Source organism: Heterodontus francisci, chromosome 5, assembly GCF_036365525.1.
Source record: "Heterodontus francisci isolate sHetFra1 chromosome 5, sHetFra1.hap1, whole genome shotgun sequence".
Classification (NCBI taxonomy): domain Eukaryota; kingdom Metazoa; phylum Chordata; class Chondrichthyes; order Heterodontiformes; family Heterodontidae; genus Heterodontus; species Heterodontus francisci.
In genome coordinates, this window is record NC_090375.1 from 183243258 (window position 1) to 183267530 (window position 24273).

The window sequence follows — 24273 nt, forward strand, 5'->3', positions numbered from 1 at the left end:
CATTAATGTCAGGAGAGGTAAGAGTGTTTAAAAAGGAAATGAAAGTCCTCGTAGAAGACCCCTTCGGATTGGCAGACCAAGTCGATCAATTTCTCGGTCCAAGTATATATACTTGGACGGAATTATTGTCCATTATGAACATATTATTTACGAGTGAAGAAAGGGGAATGATTAGACGGTCTGCAATGAAAATTTGGGAAAGAGAAAACCCTCCCGGGGTAGGGGGAAACGAACCAGCCGAACAAAAATACCCTAATCAAGACCCGCAGTGGCAGAATAACGTCGGCCATAGGGGCTAGATGAAAGACCTTAGAAATCTGATAGTAAAAGGCATTAGGGAATCTGTCCCGAAATCACAAAATTTGAATAAGGCCTTCGAAGTAAGACAGGAAAAGGATGAGACTCCCTCAAATTTCTTACAGAGATTACGGGACACAATGAGGAAATATTCAGGTTTAGATCCAGAAGACCTGGTTGCCCAAGGACTCCTTCGAGTCCATTTTGTAACAAAATCATGGCCAGATATCCAAAAGAAAATTCAAAAGATAGATGGATGGAGTGAAAAACAATTGGACGAACTGCTCAGAGAAGCGCAGAAAGTTTTCGTTAATAGAGATGAAGCCAGAGAAAAACAGTGAAGCTTAAATGAGATGGTAATTGTACAAGTGTTCCACCCTTTTATGTTGTAAACAAGTAGTTGAAGCCCCTGCAAAACTTATGCCTTTACAGAGTTACCGCAGGCCCCTCTTATGGCACAAGCAGGCGACGTATTGAGTGCGACCCCTCTGGGTGTTGAAGGCTGTTTCTAGACAAATAGAGACCATTAAAGGCACCTAGGTGCGATCAAAGGATTGATTTTTAAAAATGTTTTGAAGAATCAAAGGGGGGACTGTGAGAACAGAATTTAGATTTTAGAATTTTTAAGAACAGAATTACATGGGAACATTTAAGATGAAACAATTAATCAGTCATGTATTGCTAACAAGCTAGCTTCAGTGCTGCAGGGAGGGACAGCTTATCAGAAATGACTTCATAACTTCAGTGCTGCAGAGGCAACTTGGCCTTGCAGCTGGTACAGCGAGAGAGAGAGAGAGAGAGAGACATTGTACTTCAACAGCACTCTTCTTATCACCCAGACATGACAATCCTAGGGAAAAGTTAGAATGAAAAACATACCGACCAGGCTAATACACGCCCCCTTGTTAGAGGGTGGCTCAGCCTACCCTTCTGATTCAGCAGTTGCTGAGTTTTTTATATTTGCTTTTATATTATACTGTTTAAATGTTATTTGAGTAAATAGATCCACATAATCCTAGTGAATATATATAATCATATATAAGTTGATCAGTAGAGAGGTTATCATAGAATGATAAAAGGGGGGAATGTGGAAGTGAGCAGAAAGGCATGGCACTATGCTTAATGGGAAATATAGCCAAGTTAGGAATAGTAGCTTTGCTGAGCTTTGATTTTAAGTGGCAGTAACCACAATGAAATAGCTAAAAGGGATGGCCAGAGTGTGTGCAAGCTGTGGCAGCCACAGCACTTCAGACCAAGGAAGTCATTTTACCTCGAAGCTATTACAAGAAATAGTTAGGGGATTGGGAATCCAATGGGACTTCCATACCCCTTGGCACCCTCCCTCTTCAGGGCGGGTGGAAAGAATGAATCAGACCTTAAAGAAACACCTGTCCAAACTGATACTTGAAACAAGGTTACCCTGGACAAAATGTTTACCTATAGCGATACTCAGAATTCGGACAGCCCCTAGAAAAGATGTGGGGCTGTCCCCCTATGAAATGCTATTCGGATTACCCTATATGGGAACCAGGGGCGAGATGCCAACCTTAGAAACTAAAGATTCGTTTCTAAAGAACTATATACTGGCGTTGTCTTCCTCATTGTCATTCCTCAGGAAGCAAGGCCTGTTAGCACAGACCCCACCTCTCGAATTTGCAGTACACAAGATCCAACCAGGAGATTGGGTTCTGGTGAAATCGTGGAAAGAGACTAAACTACAACCGAACTGGGAAGGACCATACCAGACTCTCCTGACCACTGAAACAGCCATAAGAACGGCAGAAAGAGGTTGGACCCACTACACAAGAATCAAGGGGCCGGTACAACCCCCCAGCCGAGGAAGGAACTTGGACAACCGAATTAACAGAAGAACCATTGAAAATAAAGCTAAAAAGACTTTGAGTAACAAACTTTTTTTTATATAGCGGCGCGAGCGCGGAAATACTGTCTGTAATATTGTGTGCCTTTTCTCTCTCTCTTTCTTTTCAAAAGTAGGACAGAAGAACGACAAATCAAAACTACCCACTTCCAATTAGACAACAAGGTGTTTGGAGTAACAGTTAGAGAAGGGAAAAAGAAAGGTGAATTAAAATGTTGTTTTCAGGTAACAATAGATAAGACTGGTAAACCATCTAGCAAACTAAAAGGGACCTCTCATAACGATCCTAACATAGTAAAAATAATAGAGGTAAAAGACTTGAGAAAGACAATTGAGATAGAAACTGGTTACGGGGACACAAATGCCTGGGTAGAATGGATAAAATATACTGTAAAAAGTTTGAACAAAAACAATTGCTATGCTTGTGCATCTGGTAGACCGATAGCTCAAGTAGTACCTTTCCCGCTGGGGTGGGAGCGTGACCGAAAGGGCATGGAATGCATGTTAGCCCTATATCAGGATAAGACGGCTTGGGGTATTCAAACTTGCATATCCTTGTCATTAATGTTCCCTCCCCTAGAGAAAAAAGATTCAAGGACTCCCCCTTCATTTTTAGCCACCAGTGTGAATCACACATCATGCGTAAGTCGACACGGTGCGGAGCTAACCAGAAATATGGGAGAGTTGAAGTCATGCATAGAGACTGAGGACGTAACTGGAAGAGTCACGGGAGGGAACTACTCATCATTGAATGTCCCCAGAGCGGATTTATGGTGATATTGCGGAGGAAAAATCCTGAGACAGACCCTACCCTCCCAGTGGAAGGGGACGTGCGCAATTGTTCAATTGGCAATACCATTCACCTTGGCATTTGAGAAACAAAAGATAATAACGAGGGAAAGGGGTAAAAGGGAAGCGATAGCGAACTCTTTTGATGACCAGGTGTACTTGGATTCCATAGGGGTCCCAAGAAGGGTACCTGATGAATTCAAGGCCCGAAACCAAATAACAGAATGGATAGTATCAACGGGAGTACAGACATTGAGAAGGCGGCTGAAATAATGCTCAGAGGATTTGAGAGGACATATGAGACCCCTCCTCAGTATGTAGAAAACAACAAGGATTAAGTAAAAGAAAAGGGGGAATTGTGAGAATAAGAAATACTAAAATGTTGTTTCTACAGCTTGTGGAAAATTACCGAGAAGTCATTTCTACACAACATAATGAAATCACTGAAAAAGAGTACTGATAAGGGTATGTAAGTAAAGACCTTGAGACAGTACAGCAGTTAAAAATTGTGCTTAGGCAGAGAAAAGAAAAACAGCAAGAGTTAGAACAAAGGATGTAGTGAATGAGAAACTGCCCCACTAAGATAAAGGCTGACAGCTGCAAGTTAACACACACAATGGAGAGCCAAATAAGGTAAAACAAAAACAAGAGTTGGGGCTAGAAAGTTAGAGTAGGGGGAGAAGTAAACAGAGGAGGAGACTGTAGCAACGATAGGATAGGTTAGTGTCATAATACGTTATAACCAATAATGTAAAATAAAGGCGTGGACAAATGGATTTGTATTGTATAAACATGAACTGAATATGTTGATGGGTGTGCCTGCTTGTAGGACACCCGATCTTGCAAGAACGTTAAATAAACTTACTTCTTCAGAGTTTGACTTGGTGTAAATTATTATTAAGTGGGCTACGTTTCTCACACCCACCCAGAGTACATTCTGTGCCCTTGCCACCCTCAGTGCTTCCTCCAAGTGGTGTTCTATATGGAGGAGTACTGACTCATCAGCTGAGGGAGGGTGGTAGGTGGTAATCAGCAGGAGATTTCCTTGCCCATGTTTGACCTGATGCTATGAGACTTCATGGGGTCCGGAGTCGATGTCTCCCAGGGCAACTGTGTTCCAACTGTATACCACTGTGCTGCCACCTCTGGTCCACTGCTGCCAGTGGGACTGGACATCCCGGGGTTGGTGATCGCGTTATGTGAGACATTGTCTGTCAGATACGATTTGGTGAGTATGACTATGTCAGGCTGTTGCTTGACTAGTCTGTGGGACACTTCTTACACAACTTTGGCACATGACCCCAGATGTTAATCAGGAGGACTTTGCAGGGTCGACGGGGCTGGGTTTGCCATTGTCATTTGTGGTGCTTTGGTCGATGCTGGGTGGTCGGTCCGGTTTCATTCCTTATTGACTTCGTAGTGGTTAGATACGACTGAGTGTTTTTTTAAAATTTAAATATTGAACTGACATCAGTAATTCCACAGAGATAGCTGGTATAGGAAATGGAAATATCACTTTGCTGCATTACAGTGCCTTTTCAGATGCTGGATATATTGATGGGGACAGTGTGGAGGGAGCTTTACTCTGTATTTAACCAAATTCCAGATTTATTAATTGTGAACTCAAATTCAAACCTCTGTCATGCTGGTGGAGAGATTTGAACCCATCGTATTCTCAGAACCATACCCTAAGTCTCTGGGTTATGAGTCCAGTGACATTGTGACAATGCCACTACACCACCCTCTGCCACACCTGGTTTTCGTGAAAGTTTTTTTTTAGCTGTATCCATTTTGAAAATTTGATTAAGCTTTATGTTTGTTTGATAAGACTGCGGCCAACCTAATATCACCTTGTTCGGGATTTTATTCCGGAATAATAAGCGTGTGACTGAACCGGAAAAGACGGCTGGTAGAGGAAGGGTAGAGGTTCCTCTGGTCGTGAGGAGCGTGGACAAAATGGCGGCGGAGGTGGTGGAGGCGAACATCGAGTATTCGAAGCGGTTGCAGAGCCGTTTGGAGCGCGTGAGCGAGCTGGCGGAGTTCGCGCAGAGCTGCACGCGCTCCATCGGCGGCATCCTGAGCGCGCTGGGCTGGAGCGGCGGCAGCGAGGGCTTCCCGCTACCGGGGCATAGCAGCGACACCGGCACCGAGCCGCAGGTAGGTGAGGCCTAGTCTGCAGTCCGGCCCGTTATTGAGTACGTATCGATCGAGATAGTAGAGGCCGAGTCTCCCCTCTGTTATTATCGAGTACATATATATCTATATAAAGAACAAAGAGCAGTGCACCACAGGAACAGGCCATTCGGCCCCCCAAGCCTGCGCCGATCTTGATGCCTGCCTAAACTAAAACCTTCTGCTCTTCCGGGGACCGTATCCCTCTATTCCCATCCTATTCATATATTTGTCAAGATGCCTCTTAAACGTCGCTATCGTACCTGCTTCCACCACCTCCCCAGCAGCAAGTTCCAGGCACTCACCACCCTCTGTGTAAAGAACTTGCCTCGCACATCCCCTCTAAACTTTGCCCCTCTCACCTTAAACCTATGTCCCCTAGTAACTGACTCTTCCACCCTGGGAAAATACTTCTGACTATCCACTCTGTCCATGCCGCTCATAACTTTGTAAACCTCTATCATGTCGCCCCTCCACCTCCGTCGTTCCAGTGAAAACAATCTGAGTTTACCCAACCTCTCCTCATAGCTAATGCCCTCCAGACCAGGCAACATCCTGGCAAACCTCTTCTGTACCCTCTCCAAAGCCTCCACGTCCTTCTGGTAGTGTGGCGACCAGAATTGCACACAATATTCTAAGTGTGGCCTAACTAAAGTTCTGTACAGCTGCAGCATGACTTGCCAATTTTTATACTCTCTGTCCCGACTGATAAAGGCAAGCATGCCGTATGCCTTCTTGACTACCTTATCCACCTGCGTTGCCACTTTCAGTGATCTATGGACCTGTACGCCCAGATCTCTCTGCCTGTCAATACTCCCAAGGGTTCTGCCATTTACTGTATACTTCCCACCTGTATTAGACCTTCCAAAATGCATTACCTCACATTTGTCCGGATTAAACTCCATCTGCCATTTCTCCGCCCAAGTCTCCAACCGATCTATATCCTGCTGTATCCTCTGACAATCCTCATCCCTATCCGCAACTCCACCAACCTTTGTGTCGTCTGCAAACTTACTAATCAGACCAGCTACATTTTCCTCCAAATCATTTATATATACTACAAAGAGCAAAGGTCCCAGCACTGATCCCTGCGGAACACCACTAGTCACAGCCCTCCATTCAGAAAAACACCCTTCCACTGCTACCCTCTGTCTTCTATGACTGAGCCAATTCTGTATCTATCTTGCCAGCTCACCTCTGATCCCGTGTGACTTCACCTTTTGTACCAATAGAGGTTTAGTCTGTAGTCTCCCCATTATTATCAAGTACATATATATCTATATAGTAGAGGCCTAGTCTGCAGTCCTCCCATTATTATCGTGTACATATATATCTATATAGTAGAGGCCTAGTCTGCAGTCCCCTCTGTTATTATTGAGTATGTATATATCTATATAGTAGAGTGTAGTCTGCAGTCCTCCCCCTGTTAAGTACATATGTATCTATACAGCAGGAGAGGCCTGGTCTGTGGTCCCCTTGTTGTTACAGAGTACTTGTATATCTGTATCATAGGAACGGCATGGTCTGCAGTCAGCCTATTATTGAGCAACATCTATATAGACTAGGCCTCCTACTATTTTTCTTTAGTCGGAGGGGCCAGGTTTGCAGTGCCCCTGTTCTTATAGAGTACATATATATCTATATAGTTGGAGAGGCATGGTCTGCAGTCTCCCAGTTATTATTAAGTGCACGTATATGTAAAGTAATTTTTAAAAAGGATTGTAGAGAGTTGAGAAGTAATTTTTTTCGCCCAATGGGTTGGGGAGGGGCGGGGGGGGGCATGCTCTGGAACTCACAGCCTGAAAGGTGGTAGAAGCAGAAACCCTCATTGCATTTTTAAAAACATTTGTATATATACTTGAGGTGCTATAACCTACAGGGCTATCGACCGAAAGCTGAAAGGTGGGATTAGACTGGATAGCTCTATTTCGGACGCAATGGGTCGAATGGCTTCCTTCTGTGTTGTAAACCTTTATGTTTAAAATATATGTATATGTGTGTATGAGATAGGAATGGCCTCATCTAGTGTTTGTCTACAATCAGCCTTTTATTATAGAGTATGTACGTAGATTCATTTACGGCACAGGAGGCCATTCAGCCCATCGAATCCATGCCGGCTCGCCACGGAGCTATGCTGTCCCACTCCCCAGTTTGATCCCTGTATATGTGTGGTAGGAGAGACCTACACTAAGTTTTGCATAGAATCAGTCTTTTAAAGTGAATATATGTGTATGTATAATATTTTTATTTTAAATTAATATATATTGTACATACATATATTTTTAAAAGTCAGCCGTGATTCAGTGGGTTGCACTCTCGCCTCTTGAGTCACGAAGATTGTGGATTTAGCGTTTTACAGCAGAGCACAACAAAATTTAGGCTGATGTTCCCAGTGCACGACTGAGTAAGTGCGCATTGTCATCTTTCAGATGAGATGTTAAACTCAAGCCCCGGTCTGCCCTCTCGATTGGGTGTAAATTATCTCATAGTGCTATTTGGAAGAAGAGCACGGGAGTTATCCCAATATTTCTCTGTCAACGTCTCAAAAAAAAAAAAAGATTTTGGTTTTATCACATTGCTGTTTGTGGAAGCTTGCTGTGCACAAACTGGTTGCCACATTCTTCCATTATAACAGTTAGTAGACTTCAAAAGTACTTTGGTTGTAAACTGCTTTGGGACTCCCTTAGCTTATGAAAGCTGCTATATGCAAGTTTTTAATCTCACTCCAAAGACTTGAGTGACTGATGCTGTGCAGTGAAGGAGTTCTGAATTTAGGTCTTGAAATCAGATGAAATTAACATAAACTTAATGTGCTTTTTAGGTCAAAAATGAAACCCTATTTATTATCAGAATATTAGATTTAATTAGAAAATAATTTTTTTTAAAACACAGGGCATCAAAACATCAGCCATGAATTGAATAAATAAGAAGGAATCTTTATTGCAGTGTGGAGGGGCATACCGTGATGTAAATCCTCCTACAGAGTTTAAAGGTGATTTTTTTTTGTGAGTTTAACCTGAAGCCATCTTTTGGGAAAGGGAAGAATTATTGAGTTTCATCAAGTTAAATGCTAAAATTAGGCCTGTATGTAGAATATTCATTGTATGGTAAAGGCTATTTTCACTTATTGCTATCTTTTATCCTGGAATAACTTTTCTTCCTCCAACTTTTCCAGCCTGATCCAGTGGTTACTTGTCCGTTTGATGCGGGTCACAGACTTCCGAAATCATCGCTAGAAAAGCATGTTGCATCTTGCAGACTGAGGAAGCTGGAATATTCAAGAGAAGAAGAGGTCTGTATGCAAGTGTGGGAAATGCATTTGAACTGGACTAATTGTCCAGTATGTAATTCAAGTGTTTGACTGCAAATCAGTTTTTGTTTAGATAAACTCAGTTGCCAAGTTTCTAGAAAGTATTCATTTTTGTTTCAGAAGTACAGATTAGCAAAACTTGGAAACTGCATGTTGTACTTCAAAATTAATTGACTCACTTATTCTGTTATGGCCAAATCATGATATCTGTCCATAGCGTGATTTTTTTTAAAAATGGTGTATATGTCAGTTCTATGACTATAATAACTAATTTATACATTTCCTGTTAAGTTGATTTAGCATTGCTGGTACCATGTAGCAAACCAGTATGGGGAGTCAGTAGGATATCTAGCATAGAAGTGGGAGGATGAAGCACAAGTATTTGCCTATAGCTTATGCATGAATATTCATAAAAAGGGTAGGTTTTAGAAAAGTACAATTTACAGGACTTGTCATATTGTTGACGAAATGCACTGAGACATCAGTCATAGAGATCTGCTTGGATCATTTTCACTATATAACACAATTTTTCCCTTCTGTTGCTTCCCTCATCTTTGCAGAACATATCTCCAAAATGATATATTTTAGTATATTAATGAAGAGGTAGTGTCCTAGGCCCAACCATGTTCAGCTGCTTCATCAATGGCCTTCTCTCCATCTTAAGGTCAGAAGTGGGGATGTTCGCTGATGATTGCACGTTCGCAACTCCTCAGATACTGAAGCAGTCTGTGTCCACATGCAGCAAGACACAGACAACAATCAGGCTTGGGCTGATAAGTGGCAAGTTACATTTGTGCCACACAAGTGCTAGGCAATGACCACCTTCAACAAGAGAGAATCTAACCATCATCTATTGGCATTCAACGATATTACCATTGCTGAATCTCCAACATTACCAATGGGTTACCATTGACCAGAAACTGAACTGGACCAGCCACATAAATAGTGTGGCTACAAGAGTAGGTCAGAAGCTGGGAATTATGTGACGAGTAACTCATCTGACTCCCCAAAGCCTGTCCACCATCTACAATTCATAAGACAGGGGTTTGATAGAATACTCTTCACTTGCCTAGATGAGTACGGCTCCACCAAAACTCGAAGCTCAACACCATCCGGGACAAAACAGCCCGCTTGATCGGTACAGCATACACCACCTTAAATATTCACTCCCATCACAACCGTCGCATAGTGGCAACAATGTGTACAATATACAAAATGCATGGCAGCAACTTGCCACATCTCCTTCAATGGCACTTTCCAACCTGTGACTTCACCTACCTCGAAGGGCAAGGGCAGCAGATGCATGGGAACACCCCATCTGCAAGTTCACCTCCAAGCCACACACCATCCTGACTTGGAAACCTACCATAGTTCCTTCACTGCCACTGGGTCAGAAACCTGGAACTTCCTTTCTAACAGCACTGTGGGTGTACCTACCTCAGATGGACTGCAGCGGTTCAAGATGGCGGCTCACTATCATCTTCTCAAGGGCAATTAGGGATCTGCAACAAATACTGGCCTTGCCAGATATGCTTACATCCCATGAAAGAATTTTAAAAAAAGACCCAATTGCGCTAACTGCCGCACCGCACTCATGTCAGTGCTGGCAATCTGTTACGGTCAGGTGAGAAGGGCTCCCCTCGTGCCCTTCCTCTTATTTGACTACAACAGGATTTAATCTTTTTTAAACCGTGGTTGTGCTTACCACCTCCGTGAGTGTATTACCTTTTACCTTTACTGAGATAGTGAAAGAACCAATTGGACAGGTTTTCTTGAGTTTAAACCAGAAAGAGGTAAGTTTATTATATTTAACACTCTAACCTGATTTAAAAATACTAAAAAATTCACTAGACATTCACACGAGAATCTCTCACACGCAAATAGATGACAGAGGGGAAAATAAATTTGATGGTTGGATTAAAGTCCAGAATAAATAAAAGTTAAATACACAGTTTGAGGTTGGATGATTCGGTCATTGCCCGGCTGGAGTTGTACTCTTGAAGTTCTTGGTTGGTCAAAGTTCCCTTTGGCCTGCTTTACTCCGGTTTTCCTGAGGCAGAATTGTAGTTGGCTCTCTTACCCTGGTCGCTGGCTATAGCAGTCTGTAGGCTTGGAGAGTCCCCCAATCGCAGACAGTTTTCAAACTTGATGCTCTCTGGAGAGAGAAAGGGAAGCTTTCTGCTATTGCATTCTCGGGTTCTGCTTGTGTCTTGTTTTTTCTGAGATGGACAGGGAGTCGCACAGTTCTCTCAATCCCCTTTGTTTTTAGGCTGTGTTTGCTGACAATGCAACCACTAGGTGGCGCTGTACTGGCACATGCACAAATGCAGCCTCATCGACTGAAACGTCATTGCGACGTTCAGGCAACTGCCAGGATTAAAGATGGCGCCGCTCAATTTATCACCGAAAAACAACTTCAACCCATGGCAGCACACAATGGACATGTTTGATACTCGGAGAGCATTGCGCTGTTTAAAGTATCATTAGAAGGACAGCAGCTTTGACAGTACTGCACACGCTGTGTAATTCTGAGGTTTCAGTGCCATCCCGCTCTCCAACCGTTCGCTACCCCCACCCTCCACCGTCCTGCTCTCCGGCCGCCTGCTACTCCCCATCCTGCTCTCTGAAGCTTCTCGCTTCACCAACCCCCCCCCCCCCCCCCCATCTCTTCAGACACTAGCTCTAGGCCGCGGTCCGCTTCCCTCCTCTTGGCCACTTGCTCCTACGTCACCCCATCACTCCTCATGGCCCGCTTTGCTTCTTCGGGTGCAGCGTGTGGCCGAGAGGAGGGAAGCGGCCCGCGGCTTAGAGCTAGCATCTGGAGGGAAGTGGGGCAAGCGGAGAGCGAGGGGCCAGAGAGGGGGAAGCGGGGAGTGATCAACCAGAGAGCAGAAGTGGGGGGGGGGCGGTAGAGGGTGCGAGTGGCCGGCGAGCGGTGGGGGAGAGGGTAGAGCAGCATGCCGGTGGGGGAGAAGTGAGGAGCGAGTGTCCGGAGGGTGGGTGGGGGAGCGAGGAGCAGGCGGCCAGAGGGTGAGTGGCCAAGGGGGGAGAGTGTTTTCCTGCGCATGTGCCAGTTAGTCTTGGCAATGCAAGATGTAGGCTGTGTATGCGCAGCATCTGAGTGCAGGAGACCGTTTGCGCATGTGCACAGCTTGGAGCGCTCTGATATCAGCAGGCCGCTGCATTGTCAGGAGTCACTTTGTTGTTTTTAATGAGGTTTTCTGTAACCTCCTAATGAAATTCAAGGTTCCACATGCCTCAGGATGCCAGTTCACACTGGAGGGGGTTGGCTCTTTCAAAGTCAATATGTGAGGATTGCCTTGACTGCCTGCTAATGATGCCATTTTAGGTAATTCAGTCACTTCGAGCAGGCCATTCTCCTGGATGGGCTTCTTGTTGGACTTTTGTCTCCAGTTCAATCTCCTGGTATTTTAGATGTAAATTGCAGTGGCTGCTAGTTTTTTTAAAAGATACTGTAGGATTTTTTTCCATTAAAAGTCTAATTTAAGTTTCCATCCGATGGAATTAATATTTCTCATTTGGCATGTGGGGTTTTCTTGACAAGTCAAATGCGTGGCATATGGATATCCTGAAGAAGCCCAGTAAATGTAATTTTTGTAAAATAGTAGAACCTAAAGATAATTTTATATACATTTGACAACATAACCACTAGGTGGCGCTGTACAAGCACATGAGTAAATGCAGCGTCATTCACTTAAACGTCACTGTCTGCGATGTTCAGGCTGCTGCCAAGATTAAAGATGGCGCTGCTCAACTTATCACAAAAATAACTTCAACCCACGGCCGCTCACTCCCCGCTGCCCGCCCACCCCACCCCCATCCCTCCAGCCACTAGCTCTAGGCCGTGCCGCTTCCCTCCTCTGGACCATTCGCTCCTATGTCGTCCCGTCACCGCTCGCGGCCTGCTTTGCTGCGGGCGGAGCGAATGGCCGAGAGGAGGGAAGTAGCCCGCGGCCTGGAGCTAGCATCTGTAGGGATGGGGTTGGGGGGGGGTGGCGAAGCGAGGGGCTGGGGTGGGTGGGCGAAGCGAGGGGCTGGGGTGGGTGGGCGAAGCGAGGGGCCGGAGAGCGGGGGCGGGGAGTGAGCGGCTGGAGAGTGGGGAAGTGGTGGGGGGGGAGTGAGGAGCATGCGGCCTGGAGTGAGTGGCCGAGGGGGAAAGAGCGTTTTTCTGCGCATGAGCTTGTTAGTCCTGGCAAGGCAAGACGTAGGCTGCGTGTGCACAGCATCTCAGAGCGCAGGAGACCATTTGCGGACGTGTGCAGCTTGGAGCGCTTTGATGACGTCAGCGGGCCGCTGCATTGTCAGGAGTCACTTTGTTTATATTAACAGACATGTCTGTATGGCAATTTTTTTGTCCTCTATTTTAGAAGATACATTGACTAGCTTATTTTAAATGGCTTGTCACTAACATTAATAAAGTGGTCAGAGGATTCTCATGGGAATATATTAAATGCGCATCTGCTAATATCAAGCTTAAGTAATCAATAGATAAGCACTTAACTGTAAATTCGCTTTCATATGTAAATTCAATTTTTAATTTTATAATGTTTTCTTGATTCTTTTAACATTCAGGCTGAAATGTATGATCCCTCGTTTGCCTACACAAAAGCTCGGGTACCTACTTTTAAAATGGGTATGTACAATGTAGGTGTTCAAGAAAACTAACTCACTTTAGCTGCAACTTCCAGATTTCATTTTTTTGATAAACTGATTTCATTAATTTTAATGAAATTGTAATAATTAGTGACTGTACTCTGCATATAGAAGGGATGGGTATGTACTTTAAACCAACCAGTGTGGGCTGAGAGAGAAATCCTATTGGAATAATCAACATGCAACACCACAGAAAGTTGCCAAAATGCACCTCATATTGGATTGCCAAAGTATTAAATCTTAAATAAAAACAGAAAGTGCTGGAATTACACAGCAGGTCTGGCAGTATCTCTGGAGAGAGAAACAGTTAACATTTCAGTTCTGTGACCTTTCATCCGAACTGATTTTTTTTTTTCTCCACACAGATGCTGCTTGACCTACTGAGTATTTCCAATATTTAGAGAATATATGTTTGAATATCTTAGTTGACTTGTTCATGTCTTAGCATACAACTCCCTGAATGAAGTGCCATCACACAAGATTGTACAAAATGGTGAGAATTGTTTTTATTCTATTTAGATAAAAATTTGCAGACTCAGATAATTCAACAAGCAAAAAGTAAAGCTCCACCTGGAAAAGAAGAGAGAGTGTTTTCTCAGGGTAAGCGAGAATCTAAGTTGGATTTTTTTTTATTTCCAATACAATTTTGAAGACCTTCAGTGATATTCTAATGTAAAGTTAATTTAAACTAGGATGTTAGCACTCTACATTAGCATAGTGGTTCCTCTTCAAAACAGTCTTCTTGAAATAGCTGTTCTGGCACTGGCCATCTGTACAGCTGAGGCATTAGCTATATTATCAATGAAGATCAAACATTCGACCATGCTGCCATCTTTCCATTGACGGTTATCATTGTATATGTAATTTTGTGCAAAATGTCATTGCTAATATGAACATTAGGAAGAAAACCACATCAGGCCAGCAATGATCACCCTATCCATTCGATGGTACATCCTCCTGCATGACTCTCATCACAGCTAGTAATGAAACTTCTGGGGAAGACAAAAATATTGTGGATAATTTCAGGACAAACTCTTGGGAAATTACTTCCAGATCTTCCAGACAGGTAACCATGCTTGCCCATGATGCATTATTGGATTTACACTAGCCCTTCCCCAAAATGCCTCAGTTATTAGGGACACCAGAAGGCCTTTGCTGGATCAGTTGAATTTTTCAAGACTGACATTGATAGTTCTTTGTTGGGTAAGGGTATCGTGGGATATGGAGTGAAGGCTGGTAAGTAGAGTTGAGGTACAGACAACCATGAGCTCATTTAATGGCAAAGAGGTTTGAGGAGCTGAAATGGCCTACTCCTGTACTTGTGTTCCTATGCAACAGAACTGTAGACAACTAGAAACCATCATCTCCATCTGTTAGGCTGGTTCTAAAGGTCACAGATTCCTGACCCTACTTTAATTCTAAAGCCCCTGAATAGCCTTTTCTGCAGAAAGGAGTCCATGATTCTGTTTTTAAAAAATTATAACATCCTCAGTGAAGAAGTTGCATCTCAAACTTGTCTTTATGTTTTCTGTTAAGTATGAATCTAATTGTCTTCTCCTTGAATTAATATTGAAAATCATTCTGGAATCCATTTAATTATTCCTTGAGGATCTCATATCTCAGTAACGCCACCTGTAAGCTTCCTTCTTTTCTTAACGTGAACATCCCTAGTACTGTTTGTCTTTCTGCATAGCTCAGATGCTCCATACCATTTATCAATTACATTATTAGATAAATGAAGAAGCTTACATTTTAACAGTAGCTATCCCAATTTAATCACATTTTAATACAGTAACTTGTTAGTGGTACATTCCTTATGTGATTGACTAACTCCTGTTGTAATTGATCTTGACTTCTAGTTAATCCTTGGTATGATTGTGACTGAAATTATTCAGTTTATTATGAATTATGTAGAAAATTAACTCAAGTCTGCGAGCTTAGACATTTGTCTTGAAATTTAATGGTGGTAATCATTTTTTTTTTAAAGCATAGCATAGTTGAACCTCTCAGCCCCAATTTTCTTAATGGTACAGTGCAAAAACCCTCCTCATACTTGACCTGGAATTCTTCCCTTGTACCAGTCAGTAGTAATGCTTTAAGGGTTGGATTGATGTATTTAACTGTATTGAGGCTTGATGACACCTCTCATAGACCCTTGCAGTGTAGAAATGAGGTTCAAGGACAAGTTGGAAACCATTCATGCAAAGCAGTGACTTGTGGCTAAGCAGTTGTGATGAACAAGAAAATCTCTTCTTTGTTCTAAATAACGTTCTCAATTGAAGGACTGTATGTACTCTAGTGAGTTTGCTAAAAATATTTTTAAAAGCTTGCATGGTTGATATGGAAATGGTTTTGAAAAATAAAATGCACTTGCAATTGTAGTCTAATTCTGCTTTACTAAGCGGTTAGGGACTCGCTTCTCTTAGGTAAATTCTCAATATTCTTGGGAGTAACTCCTGTTCTGTAGTAATAACCTATTGTACTTGCAAGATGTAAGTGGTATTTTTCCTTTTTTTTTGAAGCAGTTAAATTAACTATATTTGTAATACTGTGTACCAGGAAGAAGTTTTTTTCAAGGCATTTGCTTATATGTTATGTTCCTTTTTTTTCTTTGGGATATTTCTGGACTGCTGGTTGACATTGGGAGGTTGGTGGTATGGTGGGGTGAGGAGTAGATATACATTGTACTGGATGTCAGTACAAGTGACTAAACCAGCATTTATGTGAAAAATATAACCTACATACAGGACGCATGTGCACTATTACCCAGTGTATGTAGGAGATGTTGGCCATAGATATGAGGAACTCTTCACTTTGCCTGTTTCTTTTTTTTTATTCATTTGTTTGGGGGACGTGGGCATCACTGGCTAGGCCAGCATTTATTGCCCATCCCTAATTGCCCTTGAGAAGGTGGTGGTGAGCTGCTGCACCAATTGTTCAATCTTGGTTCCTGTAACTAAAGATAAACTTCAGCTGATGGTATTGAACATAATTTTGACGCTGACAATGGCAGTAAACTACTTAATTGTAATTCTGTTGATGCACATTTCACTAAATATTTGGAATTCATTTTGAACATGATAATTTAAACTTCTTGGTTTTTCTCTTTCAGTAACAGGGGTGAGTATATTTGACAGGAATGATGAACATGAAAGAATGTTCTCCTCATGTACAGATTTGCACAGAATTTTACTTGATGTCATACAGTATCCTTTTAAAATTATTATATCCTTTAAATATGAGCCTCAATTAAATGGACTGGTTAAATAGAATTAAAAGATTGTGTTAAGAGATACTGATCTGTACTTGGTTTGCTGAATAGACCTACTTGCACAGATAGATTTGCATTCAAAGTACTGTTCCTTAGCAGGCCTGTACTTTACAGGTCTGTATTTATATCTGATTTCATTATCTGGAACAACAGAAAATGCTGAATTTAACCAATTAATCAACATTTTCCAAATGTAAGTTTTTGATGCCATGTAAACTGATTGCTACGAGCAAAATTACCATAATCACTAGAAGGAATATTGATATCCTACTTAAATAGTCATGAATCCATCACAGTTGAACATGTAAAGCAGAGCATTTCAACAGCAACAACAACTGGCATATAGTGCCTTTAAAGTAGTAAAATGTCCCATCGTGCTTCACAGGAGCATAATCAGATAAAAATTAATACTGATAACAAAGGAGGAGACATTAGATCAGGTGGCCGAACATATGGTCGAAGAGGTAGGTTTTAAGGAGGGGCAGAGGAAGAGAAATGGAGAGGTTTAGGGAGGGAATTCCAGAGCTCGGGGCCTGGACGGCTGACAGTACATCCACCTATGGTGGGGTGAAGGAAGTGGGGGGGTGGGCAAAAACCATAGTTGGAGGAGCTTACAGAAATTTGGAGGGGCAAGGCTATTGAAGGATTTGAACATGAGGATGAACATTTTTAATATCAAAATGATTGGGGTTTAGGAGACAATGTAGGTCAGTGAGTGGCAAGTGAACGGAACTTGGTAGACTACAGACAGCAGAATTTTGGATGAGCTTACGTTTAGGGAGGGCGGTAGGCCAGCCAGGAGAGCATTGGAGTGGTTGTGTCTGGAGGAAAAAAAAGCTTGGGTGAGTGTTTCATCAGCAAAAGGGCTGAGTAGTGCGATATTCTGGAGCCAGAAGTAGGCACTCTTGGTGGTGGAGTGGTTATGGAGTCAGAAACTCAGCTCAGGGTCAAATAGAATGCTGAGGTTTTAAACAGGTCCTTACCATTGCATTAGTTAAGACATCTATGTTTTGAAGTTTTAATAAGTTACCAGTAGATGGATCTAGCTTGCAAGGTAAGCAAATCACTTACTGTACATATATGCAGAACATCTGGTGTATAAGGGATTGTAAATGCCTTTTGGGTTAGTAATTATACAGTTAAAGTTACTTGAGGTAAAGTAGACAGGGCATATCTGGAGTTGGTGCTTTATTTGCCATCCCTGATGAGCTGGCAATCTTTTAAAAAAAAATATAAAGACTTAGTTAATATCACATTGATTTTAGGACCAGCAATCTGTTGCATGTTTCCATGTGTGTCTTTTATCAGAATCTTCAGTGTCTTGCATTAAAGAGCACAGAACTTCATGAACTTTCTAGCTGTTTGAATACATGACCTTATTCCTGACATTGAAGCATACTGCTCCTCTTTTACCCAGATTTCTTAAGTATCAGTAATGTCAGAATCACTGTGATTTTAGTCAATTTTTGTTCTGTAAAACTTTTTAAACATCCCCCTTTAAATCTGTAGCAATAATTTTGATTTACCGACTATTATTTTAATAAGTTCAACATGTAACATAGGATGTACAAGTGTAGTTCATTTTTGTTTTTTAGAGGTGCGTGTGATCTTCATTTTTCTCTTTGTAACTATTTGTTACCCCTATCCCAGGATTCAAAGTCATGGCTGACATTTCACTTGTGGTATTATAGTGTCAGTTTGTGGAACAGAGACTGAATTGGGAGTTGAGGTTGTTTTGCTGTTTTAAACTATTATCTTGTTTCTCTATCTGCTTATTACTGTACCTGAATAATCCAGTGAGGTTTGGAAAGTTGGATGGTTCTTGTGTAGAAGTCCGAGGACACTAACTGTTGCAGCGGACTGATGCATTGTACCACCAGCTCAATGCTAGATAGAATTTTGAAAACAATTCTGTCTTTGTATATCATTTTGTATGAATAACACAGAAGTTTATCTTTCTTGGATGCAACAGTTATCCTATTGCTTTGTAAACTGACACGTTTGTCTGAGTTTTGATTCCCATTTGTACTACATACCTTTATTTGGTAAGGCAGACTGCCCTAGACTGCAGACTTCATTACAATATTTAGTAAATGATGTCAAGGATAATTCTACAATTTAATGCACCCAGTAGGGAGTGCATTGAGGGGAAGTCGCAGGCTGCATGCCTAGATTTCTGAAGATGTCCTTGTGAGTGCTGACTCCTATTGTCAGCATTTTGTTATAGAAGACCCATACTGTGGTTTGAATGAGGTGGCCAGAGATCTTTCAGCTTGCGCCTACTGAAAAAGGCACCTTATTGCAAGAGCTCCACCTAGTGGCTTGGTCAAGACATGGCAACCTTGATATTGAGGCAGCAGGTCGGAACTCAAACTGATGAAATCCAGATTATTTGTCCTGTTAACACTACTGGGCTTGTTGTAAGCGTTAAAACTATTTTTTCATCATTAGAATTTGATGTAATTTTTGAAAATTTTCTTTATTACTAGATATCTTCCAAAATATCTCCAGAATCTGTAAAATATAAGAATGAATGCTTTTTCTTTTGTTTGACAACGCATACAATAGCCCATTTTCCAATGCTTGGAGTTGGACTCTTGCACTATTTCTTGAAAAATTATGTAAAGTTCAGGAGTAACTGAGTAAACTGTTAATATATACATAGGTGATTATTCGTCATGCCCTCTTGAAGTTCCTGAGAATCATAAACGTTTCATCAGTGACCTAACACCAGCGGATCGCCTAGCTATCTATGAACATGTTGTCAAAGAAACCAGTCAGCAAAGAACTAAATCTAGTTCTATTGAAAGTGACAGTGATTTGTATGTGGACCTTGCTGCAAAACTCAGCCGAGGTTTGTTTTTAATTTTTCTTTTAACTTTTCCATAGCTTGAACTAGCTTAGTGTATTCATCTATTACTGTAAGCAAATAATACCAGAACCAAGAGTCAAGTTTCAAATATAGGGAAAAGTACAATATCATCACTGTTTTAATCTGACTCTAAAGATTTTATTAAAAATATATTTGATTACAACAGGGTTGGTTTCATTTATGTACTGCTCTAGACTATCATTTGGTTGAATGTATAAATGCTATGGTTGATACAAGTGGAATTAATAGTTGTATATCCAATTTTGCTGACATCATGTTAGGTGTCACAGTAAACAGTGTAGTTGGGAGCAGAAAGTTGCAAAGGGACATTAATAGAGTGAGTGAGCAAAGCTTTGGTAGATGGAGCTCCATATGGGGAAGTGTGAGGTCATTCATTTTGGACCTAAGATGGATAGATGAGGGTATTTGCTGAGTGGAGGAGCAGAGATATTTAAAAGTCCGGGTAGAGAAATCACCAGAAGTTAGTGGACAGGTACACAACATAATTAAAAAGGCTAATGAAGTATTGGCTTTTATCTCAAGAGGACTGAAATTAAATGGATGGAAGTTGTGGTAGTTATATAAATGTCTTTTTGGTCTCCATTCAGTTCTGCACACTGCACCTCAGGAAAGCCTTGATGGGGGTGCAGAGCATATTCTCCAGAATGATACTGGTGCTAAAAGTATTAAATTATTAAGATGGGTTGCATAGATTAGGCTTGTATTCCCTTGAATGTAGAAAGTTAAGGTTTGATCTAATTAGATGTTTAAGGAATTGATAGGCAAGATGGAGAGAAACTATTTCCTCTGGTGGTGATTTCTTTACTTGGACTTTTAAATATCTCTGCTCCTTCAGTTCCTAACTTCTCAATTCAGCAAATACCCTCATCTATTGCAAAGATTCAATATCAGTACAATACCCTGTGCTCTTGGGAAATAGGTAGATTAAAAAGCAATGATTGTGTGTAAATCAGTACTGATTACTGGTGAAAAATATTACATTTGATTATAATCAGGTTATTTCGGTCTTCTGGGGAATTGAATGTTTCTTTTGAAGTTCATGTTCATTTGTCAACATGTCTCCAGTTAAGATTGATAATTATCCTAAGGCACCGTGTATTTGTCTATGTTTAGCAAGATGTTAGTGCATCATAAAAAGTAATTCTCAGATTTTGATGGTATAGATACTTTATGATAAATTGCATTACCCATTAATTACCCATTATACTGCTGGGCAAGTTTAAGCATCTGGGCTATTCAAAGATTTAGTCTGCTTACTATGTTGGGAACCATGGAAGCATAGTATTGGTCTGGTACTAGTGCAGGTTCCTGATCGTTGGAAGTTGTCGGGCCCCAAGTCGCCTTGTATGTATAATCCATACTTCCATATGACTTTAATTATGCAGACCACTTTTTTATATATTTAAAAAAAACTTCCTCACCCTACATAGATGAAGAACAGAAAGGGCCAAAGTCACACCTTGAAATTCTTGCTGAAATGAGAGATTACAAACGTCGTCGCCAATCCTACAGAGCCAAGAATGTTCATATAACCAAGAAATCTTACACAGAGGTAAGTGTGTGAGCTAATGTTGTCTTAACGATGCTCAGTCTATGATAAATACTAAGTTGATTATTTGATAAATTTATTTTCTGCTCATTCTAAATTTCCCTTTCCTCTCTACTCCCCTACTCCTATTCTTTCCCACTCTCATTTAGTGAATCTCATCAGGAATTAAGGATGTAGATGGAGGGTATAAAGCAAATGCCTGGGATAGAATTATAATGTTAACAACGGGTTAACTTAAAATCTAGCATTGTAATCCTTGTATTTTTCTGTGGCAGAGCAAGGTGGCAGAATTTCTACTGTGAATATATAACCATTACCTGTCTTGTTTGCTTGCACATTTTTTTGTAATTTACTTCTGATTTTTATTTCAAATTAATAGTAGAAAGGATTCAAACTTAAACTTCCATTATCTGCACCCCAATCATCTGCTCTTTGGATTATTTGTCAGAATTCCAGTGGGACAAAACATTAAAACCACTTACTGTTTCATGTTTGTACATCATTCCAGTTTCCTGGTGAATAAAACTTGTTTGTACTGTATTTGCACAATATTGCAGCATTAGATTTTTATGGCTAAAGTGTGAGGACTATCTGCAGATTTTCATTATCCACCACCGGGGAGGGGGGAGGACGTCCTCTATTATGGCAGATAATCCACTGTAGTTGTAATAGCATTTGTGAAATCAGCCAATGGGTGAAAAGTTGGCTTTCAAAGCAAAGTATTCACACCTTATTCGTCAGTTTGTTGTGTTTAAAATTTAATCATGTTTACTGTGTCTAATTAACTCACAGATAATTAAGGATGTTATTAATGTACATATGGAAGAACTGTCAAGACAATGGAAAGACCAGAATGACTCTAGTAACACAGAAGAATATGATGACCAGAACTCATTATCTTTGAAAAGCTCTACAGTTCCTCGCAGGTATGCAGACTACAGTTGTCAAATTTGTTTGAATTAAATTTGTTTGAATTTGACCATGAAATGAGGATTGGCGATTATTTAGTGAGTGTGTAAACTTGTCTTTTGCTCCATTATAGTCCACAATCAATACCTAAAAATGATTGAAAACATATCTCAATGTTCAAACTCGTGCACAGAAATACAAAATCTGTATTTTAAATGGGCATGTGTGAGAAATTCTCCAATCAGGTACTGAGTACAGTGAGAGGCCATTTTTGTCAAATATCCCAAGAGCAACCCACTACTGTTCTATCAAGTATAGCATCCAATCAAATTTAGATATATTGTGAAATATAACTTAAAAGTCCCCCTAGTAGTTGTCTAAATGCTGCCTGATGCCAGGATGCCTGATGTGCACTTTGCATTATTTGCAACTTAATAAAATGCTTGTGATCTATAATAGGAAAACTGTAATCTTGAAGGAGTTTTTTCCCCATTCTCTCGCTCACAAACAAAAGTAGTGCCTTAGCTAAATCGGTTAATTTAACACACATTGGGGATTGAACCTGTAACTTTCCTGTACTCACTAAATAAACTCACTGAGGCAGAACTGGAGTCTTGGCAGAAGACATCATAGAAATGTTGCTATGTGGCAATTTCACTGCTTTCCTCACATAACAAGTTTCTAAATTTGACGAGGATAGGGTGAGGGAACGAAATATTGAGGAAAATGAACAAATAAAGGCCAGATGAAAACACTTGACTGAGTTGCTTGTATATTTCTCTTGGCCAGTCAAGAACAGCCATGATTTTATTGAATGACAGGGCAGGCATGAGGGGCTAAATGGCCTACTCCTCCTATTTCTTAACACGGTGAGCAAAAGGCTGGGAGCAGGTAACACCTCTTTTTAGGCATGAATAGTGCAAAGAACCCAAGAGGAGGGAAGGTATAGAGAATGAAAACTTTTATTATTGGCAGCATTGTAGTCATTCTGCTTTAATTTTACATGAATTGAACAGAACCTTTTACATTTTTGCTCTGTAATTACATCAATGTTGTGAAATGTTCCCGAGGATGATTGCTGCAGGAATAATAGCCTTGCATTAACATTTTTGTTTTTTGGGGGTTTATTTTTCGGTTGTAGAAGAAGATCTGGTGATAAACGGTCATCTTCAATGGAATCTCAATCTACTGGAAGTAGTAAGACTGTAGATCGTGACAGCCGGAGAAGGAACCACAGCCGAAGTCCTCATGAACGGAAAAAAAGTCCAGATTGGGATAAAGAAAGAGATTCGAGGAAAAAAAGAGAGAAGTGAGTAGATCTCCCGTTGGAAAGTAATTCAGTTTAATTACAGAGAATGGAAGCCTTAAGTGTAGCAGTACAGATATAACATTTCTGATATATAATTTCAGAGAGCATCATCCTCGAGATGAAGACCGGCATCGAAGTTACAGACGGCGGAAGTGAACTGGAAGTACCGATAGAATGAGGAATTGAAATTAATCTTGTAAAAGAATATTTAAGTATTGTGTACAAAGACTGATTTTTTAAGTTGCAACCTTAAATGAATGGCTACAGCTGGTTACACAATGACAATTTTTAAACTTCCAGTTGAGTATTACAGTAAACATCATCTGCATGCAGTCAGCCCATTATTACTGTTCACTGATGTCTCCAGCTGTAAAATGAAAAGTAAGATAGCTAACCAGAATGTATTATTAAAATTACCGTATTTGAGTGACAAGGCAAGTGTGGATATCTGGAGTTCTAAATCATTTCTAAACTGCTTGAGATTCATTTTCGTAGTTTGACATTGTCTGAACTGTTAAGATTATTGCACTGTAACCAGTCCCAAGTACCGATTCATCTCTTTAGGATTTCCTATTTACCGACTAATTTTTTGCAAATTTTTAAGGTTGACTTTTTTAAATTAAATACTGAACCATAAACTGAATGTGGTGAGAAAACATGTATATTAAACTTGAAATAAAGCTTCCTTCCAGACAGATTTTAAGGACTTTTTTTAAATGAAAAGTAAATGTTGCATTTTCTGAACTTGAGGCAATTAACTCCTGTATCTATTATATTTGAGGTTTATAGAGAATAAATAATTCTTGATACATCATCTCACTGCCTTAAACTTTAACTTTCTACATATTTAAAAAAGAACTAATTTAAATGTCTACATTTTTAACATAGAAAATGCATTGGATACACGTGTAACGTGCCCTATTCACTTCAGAGAAAGACCTTCATAAAGAGCTTTCATTTATATATTGACCTACATCTTCAAGATGTTGAAAAATACTTTACAACCATTGGATTACTTTTGAACTGTTATGTAGGCAGCCAATTTGCACATGGCAAAGTTCCACAAACAGCAAATGAATCAATGACCAGATTGTTTTGGTAGCATTGGTTGTGGACCATGAGAAACCTCCTGCTTCTCTGCAACTAGTTTCATGGGATCGTTTGTGAGTGGGCAGACGATGCTTCATATGACAGATTGCACTTGGACAATGCAGCACTCAT

General features: G+C 40.8%; 1 protein-coding gene across 1 annotated transcript; it reads left to right on the forward strand.

Moving 5' to 3' along the window:
- Positions 1-4128: 4128 nt before the first annotated feature.
- snrnp48 (small nuclear ribonucleoprotein 48 (U11/U12)) lies at positions 4129-23749 on the forward strand. Its single transcript, XM_068032450.1, has 10 exons — positions 4129-4193; positions 4794-5122; positions 8313-8429; positions 13041-13101; positions 13641-13721; positions 19058-19246; positions 20716-20837; positions 21627-21760; positions 22885-23052; positions 23154-23749. Exons 2-10 carry the CDS (start codon positions 4922-4924, stop codon positions 23206-23208), a joined length of 1128 nt encoding a protein of 375 aa, XP_067888551.1. The 5' UTR covers positions 4129-4193; positions 4794-4921; the 3' UTR covers positions 23209-23749.
- Positions 23750-24273: the final 524 nt, after the last annotated feature.

What these genes read in the sequence shown, in the direction of transcription:
- snrnp48 (XM_068032450.1), top strand. Translation starts at nt 4,922, where the DNA reads ATGGCGGCGGAGGTGGTGGAGGCGAACATCGAGTATTCGAAGCGGTTG. An exon ending in TGCTGCAAAACTCAGCCGAG is followed by an intron (nt 19,247 to 20,715) that starts GTTTGTTTTTAA and finishes CACCCTACATAG; the next exon opens with ATGAAGAACAGAAAGGGCCA. An exon ending in AGCTCTACAGTTCCTCGCAG is followed by an intron (nt 21,761 to 22,884) that starts GTATGCAGACTA and finishes TTTCGGTTGTAG; the next exon opens with AAGAAGATCTGGTGATAAAC.